The 23,898-nt window shown below is 46.5% G+C and overlaps 1 protein-coding gene across 1 annotated transcript in view; it reads left to right on the plus strand.

Annotated features, from left to right (window-relative positions):
- Nucleotides 1-23,011: 23,011 nt before the first annotated feature.
- TOP1 (DNA topoisomerase I) overlaps nt 23,012-23,898 on the plus strand; it is a 289,068-nt gene continuing 288,181 nt past the window's right edge. The window contains exons 1-2 of the mRNA XM_078652157.1: nt 23,012-23,222; nt 23,518-23,542. Coding sequence (XP_078508283.1) covers nt 23,190-23,222; nt 23,518-23,542 — 58 coding nt within the window. The 5' untranslated portion in view covers nt 23,012-23,189. The remainder of the gene's footprint in view (nt 23,223-23,517; nt 23,543-23,898) is intronic.

Below are 23,898 nucleotides of genomic sequence, written 5' to 3' on the forward strand. Positions count from 1 at the left end.
CTGGATCTTTTTAAAAATAACTTTGATGTATGGGCACCATTGCTCCTTAATGTTTTTAAGGCAATTGTGGTCGGGGGCACCCCTTCATCGTGGAAAGAGGCAGTAGTGGTACCAATTTTTAAAAAAGGTGACAAAAGTGACCCTTGCTGTTACAGGCCAATTTCTTTAATAGATGCTTCCTGTAAGTTAATGGGGAGAGTAATATTGGCCCATTTGGAGACTTGGGCGGATTCTTCTGGCCTTATTGTAGATTCACAGTACGGGTTTAGAAAGGGCAGGGGGACAACGGAGAAATGTCTCAACTTGGCCCTGATCATGGGCAAGCACATGAAGACCAGGGGTGTTCCCATATACTTGGCCTTCATGGACTTGTCCAGTGCCTTTGACACTGTGTGTAGGGAGAAATTGTGGTTGCTAATGGAGGCCATGGGGTTTGAGGAACCCTTGGTCACCCTATTGCGCAGATTACATGCTGCTACTTCGGTGGCATCAGATATGGCCCGGGGGGTGAAAAGACAAGGCCTATTTCATCAACTGAAGGTGTCCGTCAGGGCTGTATTTTGGCCCCCTTCTTGTTTTTAGTTTATACAAATGGTTTAGAAAATTTTTTATTGGGAAAATGTTCAGACTTCTCTAAAATAAATGGCAAACAAGTACCTTTATTGTCATATGCTGACGATACTGTGTTAATGACTTTAACTGCAAACAGTATGCAAGTATGTTTGAATGCTTTTAATGAGTTTATGCAGGATCTAGACCTTAAGGTCAATTTTACAAAATCCTTCGCAATGGTCTGCGGTCCAAGAGGGACCAAAACTCGTAGGTTTGTTGTAGATAATTTGACTATTGAAAAGGTCCTGAATTTCAATTACTTGGGAAATCTCTTCAACAAAAGCCTGAGTTGGGACCCGCTAATAATGTCACGAGTACAAAAGACCACGAGATCAATAGAGGCCCTTTTTCGTTTTACAAAACAATTAGGACAAAAACCAATTGCCGAATTAAAAACATTGTACAAATCAAAATGTTTGCCAGTTGCAACTTACGGAGCAGGGGTATGGGGATACCATAAATGTGCTCAACTCCAAGTTATGGAGAACAAGTTTTTAAAACGTCTTTTATCTGTTCCAACTAGTTCTCCAAATATTTTTTGTCACACTGAGTTGGGTATAGAATTCGTGAGTGATACTATCCATGTGTCCCCATTACTCCTATGGGGAAAATGTGGTTCTCTGAGGATTTGCAGCTTTCAAAAGAAATCCTAAAAGATTGTGTAAAGGTGGATCACGCTATGCAGATCCCATGGTTGTCTTATGTAAGGGAAACTCTTTATGAAATTGACCTTGGAAACTTTTATGATAACCCAGATTCTATTAATTCAGACACAAAGATGGTAATTAAGAATGCATACCGTAACATCTTGTGATCGTCAAAAAATGTAGAACAACAACTATATCAGGGAGCAAAATTACAGCACCAATTTTACTTATCGTTTACATTACATACGCAATGGCGTTTTTATCTAACGAGATTTCGATTAAATGCATTGCACTTTTTAGTTGCTTTCCCGAAGCAAGGGGGTTGGTGTGAGAGGCTACCCCCATGCCCATGTGATAATGAAGCTCAACAATGCACTCTGCACTTTGTACTTTTCTGCACCCTTTATAAAACCCCAAGAAACCGATTTATTAAACCCATTTTAAAGGAAATACGACCGTGTAACTTTAAAGAAGGTTATGAGCATCTAAGATCATTACACACTGCTGCTATTTGCAGTGCGATGCTTACCTTTATTAGATTGGCACTTTCAATTAGGAACTGTTATTGAAATTATAATTTCTGTTTTGATACCTTGTGTTTTAAATTGAAGGAAATTGAAACTCATGAAACTGATAGTATATTCAATTTATAGGAATTTTTTTTAATGATTCTATCAGCTGACAGAATATGGCAACATGCAATTAAAGTGTGTTAAATTAAGTTGGATAGTGTGAGAGGCTACCCAATTTATACAGGAGATATTATAGTATAAAAAAGCATAATGCACTTTATATCCGTTAGTTCGTGTTTTTAGCAGTTTTTTTTTAACGGTAATTTTTGGGGGGTTTTTTTGGTCTCTGTAGCCACCAGGATATGGAAATATGTAACTAAAGTGTGTCAAATTAAGTTGGATAGTGTAAGAGGCTAACCAACCTATGTGCAAGACGTTATAATTTAAAAATGCACAGTGCACTTTTAGATGTTTTTTAATGAAGTATGGCTTTTCTGATAGAACAAAATGCCTATTAATAATGTGCTTATGATTTCTTGTATGATATGTGTCTGAACCTTTGGATTTGAAAAACCATTTGTAAATTTGTTTTGTAAATTTGTTTTGTTTTAAATTGTATACTTTTATGATTCTGTTGAATCGAATAAAGTTATCAAGGTAAGCTCAATGTAGGATCTTCAGCTGAACCAGACTTAGTCTCATGGGGATGGCCTACTCTCTTGGGGAGGACAAGGCGTCTCGCCAGTTGTCATCCTCAAATACACCCAGGACTAACTCTCAGTCTTGCCGCAGATGCACCATGGGGTCCGGGCGGTTGTTAATCAGCTTTTTATACGTGAGGGATATGACTTTTTTATTCATGGGATCCAACAGTAGCCTATCCTCTAGTGGAGAGGCCTCAGGGAGTGGATCGCCTCTGGGCAGCACCGCTTTAAGGGCATGACTGGTCTGTAAATATCGGAGTGTCTCGTCTTGTGCGAGATGGTATTTCTTCTGGAGGTCTGTGAAGGTGGCCAGTCTCCCCTAGACCCACATGTCCCCCATCATTGAGATGCCAATCAGATCCCAATTCTGAAACCCAGGGCAGGCACTCAGAAGACCCAAAAAGTCAGGCTCCCAGAGCGGTGTAGTGGTGTGATTTTATTGTGCCAACCCAATTGCTTATTGACCCTGTGCCAAGTTTCAATTGTGCGCGCCGTAGGCCCAGTGAGGTTTAATTTCCATGGGTTTGTGTATAGTGCTCTGTTATTTCCACTGTGTCCCATAAGCCACCAGTCTGTACAAAAGTTCGGGTCTTCATGTTTCCCATGTGCCCATCGTTAGATCGCAACCAGTTGCGACGCTTGATAATAAAGTTTGATATCGGGTAATGCAATGCCCCTCTCCTACCATCCAGACAATAGTTTTTTTATGGCACTCTGTGGTGCTCAGCCGTCCCACAGCACAGTGCACACGGCATTGGCGACATTGGTGAAATAAGAGTCAGGGATTCTATCTGGGTGTTCTGCAACACTTAGAGGAAGCGCGGTAATGCCAACATCTTGAAAAGGGCCGCATGTCCCAAGAGAGTCAGGGTGAGAGAGCACCAGTGTTTGACATTGGCGCAGAAGCGTTCCAGGGGTTCGAGCAAGTTTGCCTCATAGAATCGGGCTGGGTCGGTCGTGATGTATATACCTAAATTGCGGAAGCCTCCCAACACCACAAGGATGTCATACCATCTGGGATTGCGCGGTGTTGTCCCCCGGACTATGTATAGCTGACATTTAGACCAATTGATTGTATACCCTGAGTGGGTTCTGAATATGTGAAAGATATGGAGAACACGGCGAAGGGTAGATGACGGTGAGGCCATGTATAGTAGAATATCATCTGCATACAACGAGATGCGGTCTTCATGATTCTCTGTCCATTTCAATCCACGGATCAGAGAGTCTCCCCTCACCCAAACCGCGAGTGGCTCCAGCACCAGGGCAAAAATTAGGGGCAATAAGGGACAGCCCTGTCGGGTTCCCCTTCCTAATTGAAACTGTCTAAAGGTATGTTGATTCACTACAACCTGGGCAATGGGGCAGGCATACAGTAGTTGAACCCATTTTATAAAGTTAGGTCCAAATCCCATCCTCTCCAGGACTGCGAAGAGGAAATTCCACTCGATGGTATCAAATGCCCTTTTGGCATCAAGAGACAGCAGGGCTGCATCCTCCCTAATCGTTTGGTGTCAGCCTAACACCCCATTCAGTTGTCTTAAGTTCAGAGCTATATTACGTCCAGGCATAAAGCCGGATTGGTATTGGTGCACCAGTCCAGTAAGATGAGGAATAAGTCTGTTGGCCAGCAGTTTTGCTAATATTTTGCCTCTACCGTGAGAAGGGGGATAGGTCGGCACGTCCTGCAGTCTTCAGGTGGCTTACCTTGTTTGTGGAAAACCACGAGGGAGGCAGTTCTAATATCTTTTGGCAGCATCCCTTTTTAAAGCTCTCAAGATACATTTGGATCAGATAGGGGGACAAGTTGGAGGCAATTGGTTTGAAGAATGGCCTTGCCTGAACAGACTCACGAATAGGCAATTGGATTTCCTGTTCCGTAGGTTCTACCTCTAGGGAGTCTCTATCTTCCGGGGACAAACAGGTGACTTTGATAGTTAAGAGCAATTCGGCAGCAAGTGGTGTGGTCGTCCCAGTTGATGTGTATACTGATGTAAAATGGGTGGCAAATGTGTCTGCTATTCGCTCAGGATTGGTGATTTCCTCACTGTTCGACCCGAGCAGCTGAGGAACCCACCTCAATAACTGCTCTTTTTTTTCCAGCCAGGCAAGGAACTTGGCTGTTCTCTCCCCATGTTCATATTTCTTGTAACAGGTTGATTTGTATTTCGCCTTGGCCGCCTCTGCAAGGAGCTGTTGATAGTCTAGTCGCACGATCACTAGTGACTGTTGCGCGTCGTGATCGGGGTGTGTGCCAGTCATTTTCCTCTGTAGGATGTCTTCCTCAAGTTGTTCTGTACGTTTGGTTAGTTCCCTTTTGTGGCCCACCATCAGGGTGAGAGCTCTACCTTTCATCACCGCACCGAATGTGTCCCACAGGATTTGAGCTGAGGCGACCGAGCCGAAATTTTCTTTGAAATATAGTTTGGTCTCTTTGATTAATGTTGCCTTAATATGCGGTATTTTGAGCGCCCAGGGATTTATAGTCAGGGTTGTACATCGTGGTTGGGAGCAAACTCAACTTCGTAAGAATAGGAGAATGGTCTGAAATATCCCTTGCGAGGCAGTGGGACTCAGAGAAGTCATAGATTTCCTGTGCGTGTGTGAAAATATAGTCAATACATGACTGGATGTTATGGGCCGCTGAGTGGAACGCAAACTGCGCCATAGCGAGATTAAGTTGTCGCCAAATATCGACCAGGCCCATGGCAGATAGGAATTAGGCAAGTTGGGATCCCCCATAGGGTCTCTACAAGGTGGTAGGTGATCTAGCGCGGGATCTACAGTAAGATTGAAGTCTTCCCCAGCACAAGTGTGCCAAGTGGGAGATTTAGAAGAAGCTTTCCTAGGTCATGCAACGTGGAGCTCTGCAGCCCAGGGGGAACATATGTCAAGATGACATTAAATGCTTTCCCATCCCAGGTACCGGATAACGCGACAAATCTGCCTTGTCTTTCAGACCAGGTCTTGTGTACCATATAGGTATAGCCTCTATGTATAAGCACCCCCCCGTACCCCATGAACCCGAGGTGAACCCTAGCATGTGCAGCTAACTGATACCCCCATTTATTCAGGGCCCTACAGGAATTACCGATAAGGTGACTTTCTCGAAGGAGAACAATCTCTGAGGACAGTCTCTTCAGGTATTGAAGGACTATCCCTCATTTGATTTTGTACCCCAGACCGCTGACGTTCCATGCTAGGAATGTAAGATCTACGTGTGGTCCCATTTATGGAGGGATAAATGACTTGTGTGTGGCAAAAGCAGAGGATCTATGTCTCTGGGATTACCCTGTTGATACAGTACAGGGACATCTCCCTTGGATCCCACGCACCCCAGTGTAGGCTTAAATAAAGACCTGTGATGTTGTGTAAAGATAGCATTGCTGTACAAAACGAGAACTACAGGACCAATTAACCAATCATCCCTCCCACTCAAAACTCCCCCCAACCCCCTCCCTGCCTCCCTGCTTAACGGAAGTAAGTGATCCGTTTCCCCAACAGTGCAGAGTGCCTGTCGCCCTCTCACCCCTTCAAAAAAGTGGAATCCCTTTCTTGACACCCCCAGAAAACTGGATGTCTTATCTCTTACTGAAACAAAATGCTCTGAAGAGTCAGTTCTTCCACCCACCCTTTGATTCTACCAATCTAAATGATCAGAACTGCCTCACATTCATTAAGCATCTATTCGTACAACACCAAACTGTCCCATCTCTTAGGTTATCAGGTTTTTTGATGGACATACATCTATTGAAAAGACCCTCAGCGAAGAACTCCACATCAGTTGTCCAGCTGCTCTGTCTCCATCTTAAGGTTAAATTGATGATTCCAAAAGAGAACATCAAAACTATAGTGCCATCTCTAACTTCCCGTATATTTATATGGTAATGCCATTTTAGCCTGCCCAAAGCATTTCTAGGTACAATGAAATCCAATCATTTTTTTTAAGATATGTTTATTGATTTTTTTTTAACCGCTTCCGTGCGGCGCGTTAGCCGCGCCCTGTGCTGGACATTCCAGAACAGGGCGCGGTCGTGACGGAACCGTTCCGTCATCAGCACAGCTCAGCCGTAACTGATGACGGAACGGTTCCGTCACCAGCATCGAAGGGGTTAAATCAGAAAATGATATGCAATGCATTATAAAGGTTTTGCTCCAATGTAAATTCAAACTCCAAAATCATAGAAATATAGGGCTAGATGTAGGTAAATGTTATTTACCGATTCATAAATACAGAATGTTACCGATTCGGTATTTATGAATCGGTAAATATGAAGGGGGGAGATGTAGGTATTTCCAGATGTTGAAATACCGAATCGTTAATATTCGGTATTTACTGATCCGGTAAATACCGAATCGGTATTTCCTATTGATTCCTATGGGCTGTGAGGCCCATAGGAATCAATGGGAAATACCGATTCGGTAATTACCGAATCGGTAAATACCGATTCCAGCAAGGGTGTAGGGGGTGTCATTTTGACACCCTCTGGCACCCCAAAAATAGGCATTTGCGCCATGTGGCACACAGACATGCCCTAAGGGCATGTCTGTCTGTCACATGGCTAGGTGTGCATGCACACATGTGCATGCACACCTGGATTCGGTATTTTAACACCCAATTGGATTGGGTGGTAAAATACCGAATTTGTAGGGCCTTTGGGACTCAGAAGAGTCCCACCTACATCTGGGATTTACCGATTCGGTATTTTACAGAATCGGTAAATTTACCGATTCTGTAAAATTATGCCCCTACATGCCAATTCTTAAATACTGGTCGGTAACGCCCGAAATCGGCCGTTACCGACCGGTATTTTGGCTCCTACATCTGGCTCTTAGTCATGGAACACAACATGCTCTTTTAAGTGACATTCATCCATTTCTATGCAATGAGAATGAACAAGATAAACACATTCTAGACTGTCAAATAATGGAAAGCTATCAGATCTCCAGCATAGCATGCATTCTATCTATATCTTAGCATATGATCACCATAGCCAAAACATATTGATCACTGTGAGGAAATTGTATTATATGATGTGGTTGTGTGACTTTACCATGTAATATACTACCAACCCATCAGAGTGGACCTGATGCAAGTGATACAGGATGCTGTGCAGGAGACAGGGTTTTTTCTGGGCTACTCTTAGTGAAGCGGTTATGGCCACGGGGACCGGTGTCCCTTAAAGTCCTCTAAGGGTCGGTGGAAATACAGTCACCGCTAGGCTACCAGTCGACCAGAACAGTGGAATCAGTGGTTTCCTTATTTTGGCAATTCTGGGCGACCAACCTGGGTGCAGAGACTCGGGTGCAACTCTTAAGCATTGGGTCCTAGTCTCGTAGGCTCCATGGGGGCTAGGAGCGACAATCTGGTGATATCGACTACCAACTCACCAGGCAGGCCACTTCAGCCTTTGTGGCCCTGTGCTGAGAAAATTATGTCAGTCAACTGGCTCTTGGAGTTTCTCCTTCTGAATGGGGCTCAGGAATGTCTTCTCCTTGGGCAGGACACAGCAAGCATAGTCCATTTTTTTGCTAGACCAATGTGAGCAGGTGCAGTCCCACTTTGGTGCAGCCTCTTCTTTGCCAGTTCCTTGGTGCAGGTGGGCAGTCCTTCTTCTGTAATCTTCCCCAGTTCAAGAACATCTGAATTCTGGGTGCTGCAGGTACCCTTTTAATTCCCAGCAAATGTCCTCCTGCCTGATGATAACTTCCAGTGAAGAGTGGCATCCAGCTATCCCAGAATGCTCCATTCTGCCCACTCCCAAATGGCAGAACCCCTCTCTCATCCTCAAGACCTCTGTAGCCCACCACTGGGGCTACATGACTACGGAAAAACTGATTTGGTCAGTGTTTCCCCCTCTCTGTCCCCAACCTGTCTAATAGAGCAAAAGAGCAGCCCCTCTAGAGTGTGTTCCCCATTTGAAGCTTGCCTTTTGAGCTAACACCCTGTGTGGTTATCTTCCAGGAGGAGGTAACGCCTCTCCCCAAGGCAGGCCTCTGTTGTTACCTGTCCTGGGAGCTGTTACATGCCTCCCTAGGTGGGCAGAAATCTGCCTTGTGGCCAGACTGAGCAAATGGCCAATGGAAAACTTGGGAAACAGAGTAGAGACTTTCTAAAAGTTGCATGTGGCAACAAATTACATTAATTTCAACTTGAGAATCAAGTCGGGCTCAATGCAACATGTCCCATTCAGAAGTTAGCACAGCTGAGTTTTCAGCATGTAACTCTGTATTCGCCAATAGGGCTACCAGTCTCTCTCACAGCAAAAACAACAATTTCGGGTTTTTGCCATCAGAACATGTTAAGCACATGTTCTACTTTTTAAAAGGTTGAATTCTGCCCAAGGACTCAACAGGCCTCCCTGTAGTGATGACTTAAACATATTGAGAAGGGAGTTTGGGCTTTGCCATGGCTTAAAATGACAAAGTCGAGTTAGCAGTTCAAACTGCTCAACCAGTCTGCAATGTCAGGCTGGGAGCCACGTTTTACCATGTCCCACTCAGGTGCTGGAGTGTCTTAGGGGACACTCTAATTACAGGCTCTAGGTACCCTTGGCACCATATACTAGGGATTTAGAAGTAAGTTAGCTTAGGCCAATTGGGTTATAGGCTAATCAAACATACACATTTACGGGTCAGGTCACCGGCACTAAGGTCTGGTTAGCAGAGCTCAGGGCACTCTCAGAGCTGCAAACCCAGCAGCATACTTCTATGTGTTTCTTCTGGAGCCTAATGTGCTTCACATTTACTAAATGTAATGACTTGTTGACCAGCCTCAGTTCTGAAATTCGATTAATCCGAAAACACTTTATTGGCCCTGAAATTTGCACAAAGAAAAGTGCTAATAGCCTACAACCATTGTATCTGTGATAATGCACAAAAAGGTGTTCATGCAGGCACATCATTGGAGCTTCTTTCATTTGTATCAGATGAAATCCATTCTTAACACTGCTGCATTCCGTTACCTATATGTAGAGACTCCGACTGCATTCACAGCTGGCATTCCCTGTTGGATGTATATCTTCAATCATGATGAGGTCCAAACTATGAATGTCTCTGAAACAAATGAATAAATAACCAACGTTATTTGACCTTCCTTGACAGTAGGTTTGCCAGAGTGAATTATGTTCCTCTCAACGAACTAACAGCATAACAACATAAAATGTAGCTTGTGAATGAGAAGCAGGACGTTTTGCCCTACATTGTGGCACAATTGTCCCATGATCACTCTTTAGAATCTTTTGCTGCCTTATAAGAGGTTGGAAAAATACTTATAACTGATTATTAAATATGCTGTAGGTGTTTTCATGTTGAGATGACTGCAGGCTTCAGCTGGTGAGGAATGCAATCCTTTGTGAAGGACATGTATACCATAAGCGATATCAAGCAAGAGAAGACTAATTATATTTTATTAGCACTTTCAGACGTAAACACATTACAGTTTGCACAATACGTACATTTTGTGGAATAAGACACATTTTGGATTCATCAATAATACATAATCACGTGTTGGATCACAAGTAGGGGTCTGTTGATATCCTGTGACGATGTGCATTCCCAACGGTTGTGTCTACAACAGTACATATTACCCATAAGAGCATTAACAGAAACTAAACAATATCCAACAACCGGTCAAGCAAGAGAAATATGTTCTGAAAATGATCCACAGAATCCTGAGTTTCTGGAAAGTAACAGGAGCAGTTTCCATGCATGGGGATGCATTGCCCCACTGCAGAGATGTCAGATTTGGCAGAGAAAGCTTTCTCCAATCCATTGATACAAATGGCCTGCTACCGGGTTTGAGAAAGTCACTAACTACCTAGGTAGTTTTCTGTTCAGTAGGTGATTTGGGAGTTGTTAGAATATATCAGTGAAGCACTTTATATTGCTCTAGCACCAATGTTGATGGTAAATGTAATCATTGAACAACAGGAGGCGAGAAGGATCCCTGTCACACTTCACACAATACTGTACATGATGGCGATTATATTGATCCAATGCAAACTATATGGTAATGATCAAGGAAGAAAGAAAGAACAGATTCCACCAAAAACCCTTTTGGATATTCCTTCTCACTCTTTCATTCTTAAACACAAAATATAATAATCCTGCATATCATAAGCTACAGAGGGGTTAAGAAGAATGACCCCTGCTTGGACCAGACAGTGTGCTCTACATATTCTTCTGAGGCCACTCTTTTAGGGTTTGCTAATGTGTGGGGAGATAAAGAGTCTGCTGCAGGTTTTTTTGAGTGCTGGAGTTGATTCAAAATTTTAGCTGGTGAGGATTCGAAACTGTTATGAAGAATAGCAACAAGAGAAGGGAAGAACTGCTTCATGAAGAAGTCAGGTCAGACTTTGCTGACAGGTTTGATGCTTAGAACTTTAAAACTATTCTTGTATTTCTTATCTCATCTATTAATTTGACGGCATATATGAGGCCAATGGGGAGGGCATGGTGCATTTTAGGAGTTAATAATAATAGGTTGATACATTATGTACTTGTATACTTATCAATGTTGCTGGGAAGAACAAGGTATGTTATTTAGTACTTTACTGCTCTCATGCCTGCACATAAATCACTTCATGAGGTCCTTCTTCAACATGGGCGTCAAAGGAAAAACCCTTATTAATAAATTAAGAAGTTGTTATTTCAAGGTGCTCTCCTACTTTTAAATTGGTACAAAAGGGGGTGGTGATGGACGGAGCATCTGAACCAATCAAACACTCACACCCAGTCAACAGATCTGGGTTTAATCCATCACCGTTCTTTAGCCCACTCTGCCACCCCAGTTCAGACATGGCCATATGCAAATCAGTCTGACCCTGTGCCTCATGGGAACAGTCCAGCCCGAACGGCCAAGCCATGCTTCCCTGGACCGGAAACAAGCTTCCGAGGACCGGTTTCTGGCATTGCAGCCGTCTTCAGCCCGGCTTGCTTGAATCCAGTGGCAAAGTGATCAAGGGACTCGCGTCTGAGCATACCCTGCCAACTTATGGCGAACAAAGTGGTACAAAAGGGGGTGGTGATGGATGGAGCATCTGAACCAATCAAACACTCACACACAGTCAACAGATCTGGGTTTAATCCATCACCGTTCTTTAGCCCACTCTGCCACCCCAGTTCAGACATGGCCATATGCAAATCAGTCTGACCCTGTGCCTCATGGGAACAGTCCAGCCCGAACTGCCAAGCCATGCTTCCCTGGACCGGAAACAAGCTACCGAGGACCGGTTTCTGGCATTGCAGCCGTCTTCAGCCCGGCTTGCTTGAATCCAGTGGCAAAGTGAGCAAGGGACTCACGTCTGAGCATACCCTGCCAACTTATGGCGAACAAAGTGGTACAAAAGGGGGTGGTGATGGACGGAGCATCTGAACCAATCAAACACTCACACCCAGTCAACAGATCTGGGTTTAATCCATCACCGTTCTTTAGCCCACTCTGCCACCCCAGTTCAGACATGGCCATATGCAAATCAGTCTGACCCTGTGCCTCATGGGAACAGTCCAGCCCGAACTGCCAAGCCATGCTTCCCTGGACCGGAAACAAGCTTCCGAGGACCGGTTTCTGGCATTGCAGCCGTCTTCAGCCCGGCTTGCTTGAATCCAGTGGCAAAGTGAGCAAGGGACTCGCGTCTGAGCATACCCTGCCAACTTATGGCGAACAAAGTGGTACAAAAGGGGGTGGTGATGGACGGAGCATCTGAACCAATCAAACACTCACACCCAGTCAACAGATCTGGGTTTAATCCATCACCGTTCTTTAGCCCACTCTGCCACCCCAGTTCAGACATGGCCATATGCAAATCAGTCTGACCCTGTGCCTCATGGGAACAGTCCAGCCCGAACGGCCAAGCCATGCTTCCCTGGACCGGAAACAAGCTTCCGAGGACCGGTTTCTGGCATTGCAGCCGTCTTCAGCCCGGCTTGCTTGAAACCAGTGGCAAAGTGAGCAAGGGACTCGCGTCTGAGCATACCCTGCCAACTTATGGCGAACAAAGTGGTACAAAAGGGGGTGGTGATGGACGGAGCATCTGAACCAATCAAACACTCACACCCAGTCAACAGATCTGGGTTTAATCCATCACCGTTCTTTAGCCCACTCTGCCACCCCAGTTCAGACATGGCCATATGCAAATCAGTCTGACCCTGTGCCTCATGGGAACAGTCCAGCCCGAACTGCCAAGCCATGCTTCCCTGGACCGGAAACAAGCTACCGAGGACCGGTTTCTGGCATTGCAGCCGTCTTCAGCCCGGCTTGCTTGAATCCAGTGGCAAAGTGAGCAAGGGACTCACGTCTGAGCATACCCTGCCAACTTATGGCGAACAAAGTGGTACAAAAGGGGGTGGTGATGGACGGAGCATCTGAACCAATCAAACACTCACACCCAGTCAACAGATCTGGGTTTAATCCATCACCGTTCTTTAGCCCACTCTGCCACCCCAGTTCAGACATGGCCATATGCAAATCAGTCTGACCCTGTGCCTCATGGGAACAGTCCAGCCCGAACTGCCAAGCCATGCCTTCCCTGGACCAGAAACAAGCTACCGAGGACCGGTTTCTGGCATTTCAGCCCTCTTCAGCCCGGCTTGCTTGAATCCAGTGACAAAGTGAGCTAGGGAGTCCCGTCTGAGCATACCCTGCCAACTTATGGCGAACAAAGAAAAACCAAAGGAAATGATGGACGGAGCGTTGACAATACAAGCACTCACCCCCAATCAACTGATCTGGTTTTAATCCATCACCATTCTTTAGCCCACTCTGCCACCCCAGTTCAGACATGGCCATATGCAAATCAGTCTGACCCTGTGCCTCATGGGAACAGTCCAGCCCGAACTGCCAAGCCATGCCTTCCCTGGACCGGAAACAAGCTTCCGAGGACCGGTTTCTGGCATTGCAGCCGTCTTCAGCCCGGCTTGCTTGAATCTAGTGGCAAAGTGAGCAAGGGACTCACGTCTGAGCATACCCTGCCAACTTATGGCGAACAAAATGGTACAAAAGGGGGTGGTACAAAAGGGGGATGGTGATGGACGGAGCATCTGAACCAATCAAACACTCACACCCAGTCAACACATCTGGGTTTAATCCATCACCGTTCTTTAGCCCACTCTGCCACCCCAGTTCAGACATGGCCATATGCAAATCAGTCTGACCCTGTGCCTCATGGGAACAGTCCAGCCCGAACTGCCAAGCCATGCCTTCCCTGGACCGGAAACAAGCTTCCGAAACCGGTCCCAGGATGCTTGTTTCCGGTCCAGGTGGCTGAGTGAGCTAAAGAATGGTGATGGATTAAACCCAGATCAGTTGACTGGGGGTGAGTGTTTGATTTGCACAAACGCTCCGTCCATCATCCACTTTTGTATCGCTCCTACTTTTAAATGGCACGGAGAGGAGCTCTCATCCTTTCACTTACTCAGGATAAGGCCCTTATAATACATACCAAGAATACTGGAGTTTTTTTGTGTTATGCCCAGTTATTACTGGGCTTGCTAAAAAACCTTCAATACGTTCTGCTTTTATGTGCCGCTCCACTGTCTTTTGTTTATAAATATGTACTGAAACATTTACGTCACCTTCACAATGACCTATTTCTTTAATTGAGAAGAATTACACTGAGTGAAAACTCAGAGATGCCAAAACATCAGTTACACTCAGTTGTGTCAATAATGTGCTGCCCAACCCAGCATAGCTAAGGAGTAAAACATTCTTTATATTAATAACAGAACTGAAAAGTGGTGTAATATTAAGATAAGTTTATTACCGGTCGCATTTAGAGTTTGAGATGAACTGAAAATCTTCTACTTTCTGGAGGAGCCTGTAAATTGGATTATAAAGCATAGCTAAATCTCATTCAAATTACTCTCCCTATGGTGAATGAAATTAAGCTGATGGATTCCACTTCATATTTAGAGGTTCCTCCAGAAAAGGCAGAATATCTGTTCCCTGGAACCTCTATATGGGGCTTTTAGTCTTTAAGTAAATTTTTGTCTTGGCAGCAATATCGCCAATTAATATCTGTGAGAATAGCTTTGGTTAAGATTATAGGGAATTACCAACAAGAGCTTTTCGCTATACATACCTAAGGAAATAACATACTTGGTCTGAAGAACAATATTTATAAGAACTCTGATTTAGAGACTCCCTTCCTTTGATTCATTGTAGCAACCATCATACTCAGGTTGGCACTCCCTTCAATATCTTGTCACGGTCTATACGTGTTTTTTTCTGTGGAACATCTACTGTCTACGGAGGAAAGTTAAGCACAGTTTTAGGTCTGTTTTTTGAAAAATCCCTGTCCTATACCTACTCTAAGGTATTTTAGAAATATTAGTGTGTAATAATCTAGATAGCTCCTAACTGTGTGCATTACCACATCCATTCCATTCTACCTGCTGGCAAGGTATTCGGTGCCTATGGTGGAAAGCGTTTATACTTTTCAATAATGTTGCTTAAAACAAGGTTCCAGACAGCCTACCTTAGCTTGTAATAAAGGATCCACCTCTCACTTTCAAGCACCACATTGTTGTTAAGGTTGATGATCTGGGTCAGGATTCCGAACAACCGAGTCCTTCTCCATTACTAGGATGAGAAAGAACTTAGGTACGTTTATTTAAATAAAACTCTACATTGTTGAATTGCTTGCTTGGCAAAACTAGTCATATTTTTTTCAGTCTTCATGGTCAGTCCCTCTTTGCTGCCTCTTGGTCAGCATATTCTTAAGGCTAGGCCACAAATCCAAAATCCAGGATACCAAAAACTTGCAGTTGGGCACCCAGGGAAGTGGCCATAAGTATACACCATGCCTGGGAACATTCCAGTCCCAACAATGTTATTATACAGGTAGTTCCTCATCCTCATGATGGTACTGTAGAATGCATTCATTTCCGAATAGAAAAAAACTTTTATTGACAAATGGGAGTGGTCCAGTAGTCCTATATTATTTAATCTCTACATCTATGACTTACCTGTAGACCTGCACTAGGGGTCCTTAGCCATGAGAGAAACCTTGTGATAAATACATCAACAGCAAAAAGCACCATATTGGGTTTTCCAATAATATAAAATAAAAATATGGTTAAAGACTAGTCTCTTTTTTTTTTAAACCTTTATTTTTCCAGTTTTGCAAAAAAGACAAGACATTAAAGATACAATGCAATTGGATGAATCAGCAGTTTCGAAAGAACGGTGGGACATATCTAATAGAAACAAAAAATACATAAAATATCAGCAAATGATAATGAGTCGTGGACAAAAACACCATGCACATCCAAGGACAAAAACAAAATGCAGTACACAAATAGGCAAGCAGCAGTCCCGCAACCCAATTGCAGCGTCTGAGAGTCATGTGCTGCCTTACACCGGGAGATATAGTCCCTGTATGGGTCACATATATCAATTGGTCTGGATGAGCTGGGAAGTAGAGTACTAAATTCCTCACAGTTGACATTACAGTACGCAAAGCTGTTCAACCAAGAGCGTAGTGTGGGGGCGCACCTACTGCCCCACAATAGTGCAATCTCCCGTTTGGACAAGAGGAAGCTCAGCGCAGCCAGCCTACGAACCTTCCTGGGGACGTTAACCACATAGCCTAGAAGTGCAATCTCAGGAGAAGGCAGGAGTTGCATGGATAATATGTCTTCCAGTGTGGAGTGTACGCTCAACCAATACTGGTGGATCTTAGGACAGGTCCAGGTAAGGTGTGCAAAATCAGCAAAGGGTGCCGAACATTTCTAACAGTGGTGTGGTCTGGACTTGTCAATTCTATGAGAATGGGCGGAAGTGAAATACATCCGGCGAAGGAATTTAAAATGAAGTAATTTATGTCGGCTGTTCAGGGAGACGTCACTGGTGGCCCTGCAGCAATGCGCCCAGTGGTCGTCTGAGATCGGTCCTCCCAAGTTGCCCAAACCCTTGAGTCACCTATGGGTCTAAGAGTTCCGCACTGCCGATAAAGTTTAGAAATCCGGTGTGTCCCATCTGGGCAATGGATCAGCAGAGTGAGGGGGGGGAACCTCAACCGGGGCTGTGGGAAAGGCTCGAAACCTGGCCCTTAGAGCGGAGCGTACCCGAGTCAGAATAAATATATCCATAAATGAACGTTCACTAAAGCGAGCCTCTTCCGTCATAGCAAATGCATGTCCGTCAGGAAACAAGTCCCCGAGTGTGTACATGAAATTTCTCCAAGGTGCGCTTGACCAAAGTTTCCCCAGTAATCGGAAGAAGGGAAGAATTAGGCAAGGGTAAGGCAGGGGAATATAATAAGTCCAGCCCCAGGAGTCTATGTAGTCTGCTCCAAGCCCAGCACGTGGTGGAGACTGTTTGGACTTCCCGGGGGTCCCTAGGGAAGCCAGAGGGAAGGAGTGTAAGAAGCTGTCGCAGGAGTACCAGATCCGCCTCTGGCTTTAAATATGGGATGCGCGCATCCGGGTGGAACCAAGCGTACGCGTAGCAACACTGCGCCACCAAATAATACAAATAAAAATCTTGGACTCCAAGACCGCCTCTGTCCGGCGGCAAAGTCATAACCTTCCAACTGACCCGGGGCGTCTTGTCCCCCCAAACCAGGCGTAACAATATGGAGCGAAGCTGCGAAAAGAAGGCCTTGGTGAGGGGAATGGGAATATTATTAAAATAATACAAAAATTGGGGCAGAACCACCATTTTAATAATAGCGACTCTACCTGCCATGGACAGAGGCAGACATAGCCACTTCGTGACCTGTGATTCTAACCAGCTAATTGCTCTGCCATAATTAAGGCGGATCATCGAGGCGGTATCAAGGTGAATATGGACCCCGAGGTATTTAACCGAATCATCACACCATTCCAATGGGAACTCGCACTGCCAGGGTATGGTGCTAGCCGTGAGGGGAAAAATAACTGATTTATGACAGTTGATGTGAAGCCCAGAGAACTCACCAAACTGGACGATTTCCCGAATTAAGGGGGCCAGATTGACCTGGGGCATTCGAACGTAGAGAACAGTATCGTCTGCATACATTGATAACAACAGAGGACCAGTACGGAATTGCAACCCGCGCTATAAGTGTTTTTCCTGGAATTGCCGAGCTAAAAGGTCCATGGCCAAAATGAAAAGAAGAGGGGATAAAGGGCAGCCCTGTCTTGTGGCGCACGTCAAAGGGAAAGGATCAGACAGAGTGCCGTTGAGACGCAGCCGAGCCAAGGGTTTAGTATATAATAGAGCCACGGTCGCGACAAAACAGTCCGGCATGCCCATACGACGCATGATTGAAAGGAAGAAGAGCCATTCGAGAGAGTCAAACACTTTTTCAGCGTCGAGCAAAATAGCAGTGGCGGGGGTAGAAGGCTCCATTCTGTGCAGCACCGTAAACAACGTCTGAAGATTGAGAGAGGTGGACCGACGAGGGATGAAGCCAGACTGTACCGGGGAAATAATGAATTCCATCAATAATGATAATCTGATAGCTATAACCTTGGCCAGGATTTTATAATCCAAGTTCAACAGGGAAAGCGGCCTATAAGAGCCACAGAGCATGGGGTCCTTCCCGGGTTTGGGCAATAGGATGATCACCGCTTCTCAGAAGGTCGGGGGAATGATACCGGCTTCAAGAGCCTCGGCGTAAACCTCCACTAAATGCGGCACCAGTGTGTCCTTATAAGCCTTATAAAAGTCGGCAGAGAAGCCGTCGAGACCAGGAGCCGAGGATGCACGCAGGGCATCAATAGCCTCAACAATACTGTCGGGTGATGGGAGTCAAAAGAAAATCCTGCATATAACACTCCAGGTAAACCAGGGCCACCTCAGATAAATAAGACTCTTGGTTGCTAGGATCCCCGGACAGGCGGGAGGTGTAAAGGGATTTATAATAGGAGAGAAATAAATCGCAAACATCAGGGGTGCAGTGCAAGGGAGAGCCATCGGGCCCAGCCATAGAAACAATATATGTGGGACCTCGGGGAGGGCCCAATTTGTTGGCGAGGAGCTTACCCGGGCGCTCACCCTCACCATACCGCCACGCTATGTTTGTTGAGGAAAGACAACTCCCTATCGGCAGCGTCTCTGAACTCCACGCACAGCTCCAGACGTTGTGTTCTAAGGGAGTCGGAGGGGGCAGCATGCAGCTCGCGGTCTATAGCAGCGATATCCCTCTCGATACGGCCCAAAGTGGAGCGCAGATCACGCAAGACACCGGTGTGCTTCGAGATGCAGACCCCATGGATATAAGCTTTGAAGCCCTCCCACAAGACCGCCCATGTGTTGACAGATCCGGTGTTCAAGTCAAAATAGTCTTCAATAGCCTGTCGAATTTCTTCATTAAAAACGGGATCCATCAAGGCGCGGCCAGGAAATCGCCACTGCCTCTCAAAGCCATCTGCTCGAGGAATGTGTAATTGTAGGACCACCGTGGAGTGATCAGATTGAGTGCAGGGAAGAGTCAGGACTGTCCCAATCCAGCCGCCACCCTGGGGGAAAACAGCCAATAGTCAATCCTCATCCAAGTGTTGTGGAACCCAGAATAATGAGTGAAAGCAGGGTCTTACGCGTTTAAATGGGATTCCACGTCAACTAAAGAGTACTGAGCACAGATTTCCTTAAGGGCAGATCGGGCGCAGGGTTTGGCGTCAGGGGAGGTAGCAGTGCTGTCCCAATGTGGTCCATCAGGAGATTAAAGTCTCCACCCAAGATGAGAAGCTGTGTCAATCGAGAGGAGGCGAGACAATAAGGAGTGAAAAAAGGAAGGGGAGTCAGTGTTCGGGCCGTACACTCCCACCAGGGTGATCCTGTGACCCAGCAGCAGTCCAGTGATGATTAAAAAACGGCCATCAGGGTTCTGATATGTGTTACAGTGTGCAAACTGAATTCTTTTATGTATGAAGATGGAGACTCCACGCTCATATCTACTATAATTGGAGAAAAACCTATGGGGGCCCCAGCCAGAAGCCATCGAAGCACCGTCTGTGCCAGACAGGTGAGTTTCCTGCATAAAAAGGACATCAACTGTGTGCCGGGCAACATAATTCAGCACTTGTCTGTGCTTCCTCGTGTCATTCAGACCATGCACATTCCATGTTAACAGTGAAAGCCCGGAAGGACCGGGCACATTCCCTAGCTGTACCATCCGAACTGCATCAAAATTATCAACATAGTTACATTCCACAAAATAATTATCATCTTCTGCAAGCTGGAAAAACCATCATTAAACAAAGGACAAACCCCCCACCCAACCTCTTACATCCCAAGAAGAGGCAGACCCAAACATAGCGACCTGTGCACTTAGAGGACAAAAAACAAAGCAAAATGACCGGATCAGAGGAAACAAAGTGCAACATCAATACAATAAAGAAAACCACAGTGGTGTACACCATGGGGCATGGCAACGCCACACCGGTCGGGCAAAACAGCAATTAAATACTCAATATTGCGGAGCGGCACATGTGAAGGAAACAACCATTAATCACTACAAAGGAGCATTGTAACACAGAAGGCAGTCAACCTGTCCAGGTTTGGGAAAAGAGGTCCACACTAGACTGCGATGCTTGCGTCTGAGGGGAAGAAGATCTCGGACCCTCAGAGCCAGCCATATGGTCTTTTTTATAATCACGGAGGAATTCCTGCGCTTCAGTTGGGGTGTCGAACACCCGCGCCCTGCCATTGATGTCCACCCGCAATCGGGCAGGATAAAGCATACCATAGCGCAGGCCGTCGCCTTGACCCCCTGAAATTTGCGCCTGGCCTCCTGCACCATGATGGTAAAATCCGGGAAAAACGAGAGTCTGCTACCCTGCCATTGGAACTCTCCCAGGTCACGAGCCGCACGCAATGCAGTGTCATGATCACGAAAGTTCATAAGCCTGGTGATGATGGGCCTAGGAGATTGTACCGGGCCTAGGACGAGGGCCCAATGATCTGTGAGCTCGTTCAACCACAAAGCCCTGGGTGAAGGAGTCTTTGCCAAACAGATCCAAGAGTAATTGTTCCACAAATGTGTCCATGCGGCCAGTGGATGTCGATTCCGGTACGCCAAGGATTCGGATGTTGTTGCGGCGACTCCTGGCTTCCAAATCCTCGTTCTTGATGGCGACATCTTTAAGGATCTTCTCAACCTGTTACAGCCGCTTTAAGGAGGAGGAAGCCCCGTCCTCTATGTCTGAGACCCTGGACTCGACCACATCCAATCTTCGGTCATGAGCCTGGATCTTTGTATTCATCCCCGCCAACTTGGGTGTCCAGATCGTCAAAACGGCCCTCTAGAGTTCTAAACCCCGCTCTCATCTCTGCCAGCATGGCTGCGACTAGGGGTAGCAATCCATCCGCGTCCTGGGGGGCCGGGGACTCTGCCGTCTGGTCAACCGGGACCTCCGTCGCAGCGCCCAGGGCCTTGTCGAACTGGAGCTTGGGCTGTTTGGGGTCTTTCTTCACCATTGTCGCCAAAGCAATGGGAGGGGGATCCCCTGCTCAGCAGGAAAACACCACAACTCTGACTTAGCGGTGAATGTGAAGACCAGGCCGAGGAACCAGGGGAGTCCGACAGCAAATCCACATAGGTGATCAGGTACGGAGTTGTCCCCAAACAGTGATTGATCGTGAACACCAGGCAGCCAGGGGAGGCGGCCCGGCCGCAACCAACAGAGAGTGGAAGTCTAATCCAATTAGGTAGGCGACGGGGAGTAGCAGAAATGTCCGCTAAGTGTGGACCAGTAGCCGCCGGTCAAGTGTGGACACCAAAGCAAAGTCACAGCCGAAGCGCTGGGCAGTGATGGGCTCGACACAATCAGCAAGGAGCAGGGTATCAACCATGGCAGCACCAGATAGAAATGGGCCCCAAGCAGGCAGGGACGTGCGACCTGGGAAAGCAGGCAGGCCGGCCAACAGCAGCACAGGAGGAGCGGACAGCAGGATCACGGCCGTACTGGATGCCCTCAGGGAGACCCACAGCCAAAACAGGGACGGGACCCAGCGCCAGGGGAGCACCCCCAGCGCGGACCCCCAACCACCGCAGGAGGCAGGTAACCCCCAGGCGCCGAGGGGGATAGCCTACACAGCCCCAGCCGCCCCGGCACAGCCCCAAATGCCAGCCCCCAACTCGCAGCCCAGTCCCCCCGCAATAAAACACACAGATTGGCCAAAAAGCAAAAAGGTCGACACGATTCGAATCTCTCCTCAGGACCAATAAAGAGTTTCTATCGAAACTTGGCACAGTCTCAAAGTTGAAAGTTTCCAACACATTCTTTGATCATCCTTCATATACACTAACAGTGGAACTGACGCACCACGTTTAGGGAGCTCCGCGGCTGTACGAAAGAGGCTTGGATGCAAGCAAGTCCCGACGACGGCATAACCGCGAAGGTTACAGCGATAACTATACATTTGGAGGAAGCCAAACCAACAAACAAAAGACAAAGGTTAAAGTTACCCGTATATGAAGGATGAACAAAGAACGTGTTGGAAACTTTCAACTTTGAGACTGTGCCAAGTTTCGAGAGAAACTCTTTATTGGTCCTGAGGAGAATCCCTGTAGCGAGGGAGATTCGAAACGTGTCGACCTTTTTGCTTTTTGGACAATCTGTGTGTTTCATTTAGTTGAAAAGAAATTGAAAACTGTGTTTATTGTCAGATGGCCGCTGTGTTGACTTATCCAGTACCTTAGTGTTAGCTTTATTTAATAAAGAGTAATAGTGCAACACCAGGAATAGGACAAAACCAAAACCTTGGGGAGGGGCACTCTTTTCAGTTTCTCTTTGTATATATGAGAAGATTATGGATGGATGACTGAAATAGGTTTTGAGATGTATGAATGGAACACAGTATGAATGTTTTGTATATATAGTATTTTTAGAGAGTGAGCGTGTTTTTTCTATAACTTTCCTAACAATTTTCACAAAATTCTTTAATTAGGGGGCTCCCTAATCTAGATCAAAAATTAAGAATTAGATGTTTAAGATGTATGTGTAGATCGTTCAAAAATTACGATAATGAAAAAGCAATGAATGCAATTAAAAGATTAATGGTTGATGATTTATTTTGAACTGAAATAGTGGTTTCTGAGAGACAAATGTTTGATTCTTTGTCTTGATGAATTTATGAAATACAATTGCAGTACTGGCATCTTGTTTCGTTTATTTTCAGATCTGTAGTACGGCATCGTGTAACCATGTACGTGTACAGTTATAATATCAATGATCAAGTTTCATACATGCCTACTACATCATTTATCTATAAAGTATGGATACCTAGTTTCATAACCTCATGCACAACACTATGAATGGGGCATGCAAGTTGGGCCTCAAGGTTACAACTTTTTAGTTGTGCTTGTCTGCTAACTGCCCAGCACCCGTGTGCGCACCCTCGCAGTCTGCATACCCCGCACCTTTTCTACCTAAACCCTCAGTCGTGAGGGTCGCCTGGTCACGTCTCCACATGCCTGTCAGCCTCCTTTCAAGCCATGCACAGACTCCAGTCTAAGAGCGACGGAAGGAGGCGGGGCGGCCCATGTAAATGAAGTCATTTAAAGGGTGCGCAGGCGCAGTGTCCCGAAAATCGGACTTAGTCTGTTGCACAAGAGCCGGGCTCCACCTCACTCTGCCAGCCTCGCAACCCGGCGCCTAGCACCCTCCAGCCCCAGCACCGGCAGCAGCATCGCGAGGCGGCCCACACACACGCAGCCAGGCCCGGCTTCCTTCCCCCAGACCCGGCCGCCAGCCACCGCCCGACTCTGGACTGTCCTGCTGGCATGAGCGGGGACCAGCCGCACAATGAGAGCCAGGTAGCGGCGGCAGGGAACCTGGGAGGGGGAAGGGGCAACCGAGGGAGGGGTGCTCTGAGCCCCGGCCTCTGCACTAAAGTTGAGAGGGGCCCTGCCAGGTGGAAGTACTGATAGAAGTACCCGGGCTGGTGGGAGGTCGTCACTGGGCCATGTGTGGCGGGAGGAAGGCTGGGGGGGTCCTATGCTGTATGTTACATTTGCATTAAAAAAAATACTTTTTTTGTATTTAAAAAAAAATAAAAAAAATTAAATATGATAGTGTATGTTTTCTGATTTCCTTTTTTTCTCCCCGCAGATCGATTCCGGCTTCCATGCTAACGGTAAGTGTGACCGGGGCGCCCGTGCGAGCGTAGCCGGGTTAGGGTGTAGGTTTCCCGGCAAGGCCTGCCTGTCGCTACCGCTTCTCCGGCGCCAGACATGGCGTCCCAGAGACTAAGTCCCGTCGGCGGCCTCACCGGCCCTATTGTTCACCTAGAGGCCCCTAGCGCGGGCCCCTGAGGGGCCCACCGAGCCAACTGACCCCCTGGCGGCCTGGAGCTCCCTCCCGTGCTTCCGCCGCCCTCCTTCCCGGGACCTCTGCCCCTCTCGATGAGCCGCCGGGAGCTCGGGAAAGTGGCTCTTCCGACGGTGCGGACTTAGTCTCTGCGCCATTTTCTTTTTGCCTTTCGTTCTCTAT

This window comes from Lissotriton helveticus, chromosome 7 (assembly GCF_964261635.1).
Source record: "Lissotriton helveticus chromosome 7, aLisHel1.1, whole genome shotgun sequence".
Taxonomy (NCBI): domain Eukaryota; kingdom Metazoa; phylum Chordata; class Amphibia; order Caudata; family Salamandridae; genus Lissotriton; species Lissotriton helveticus.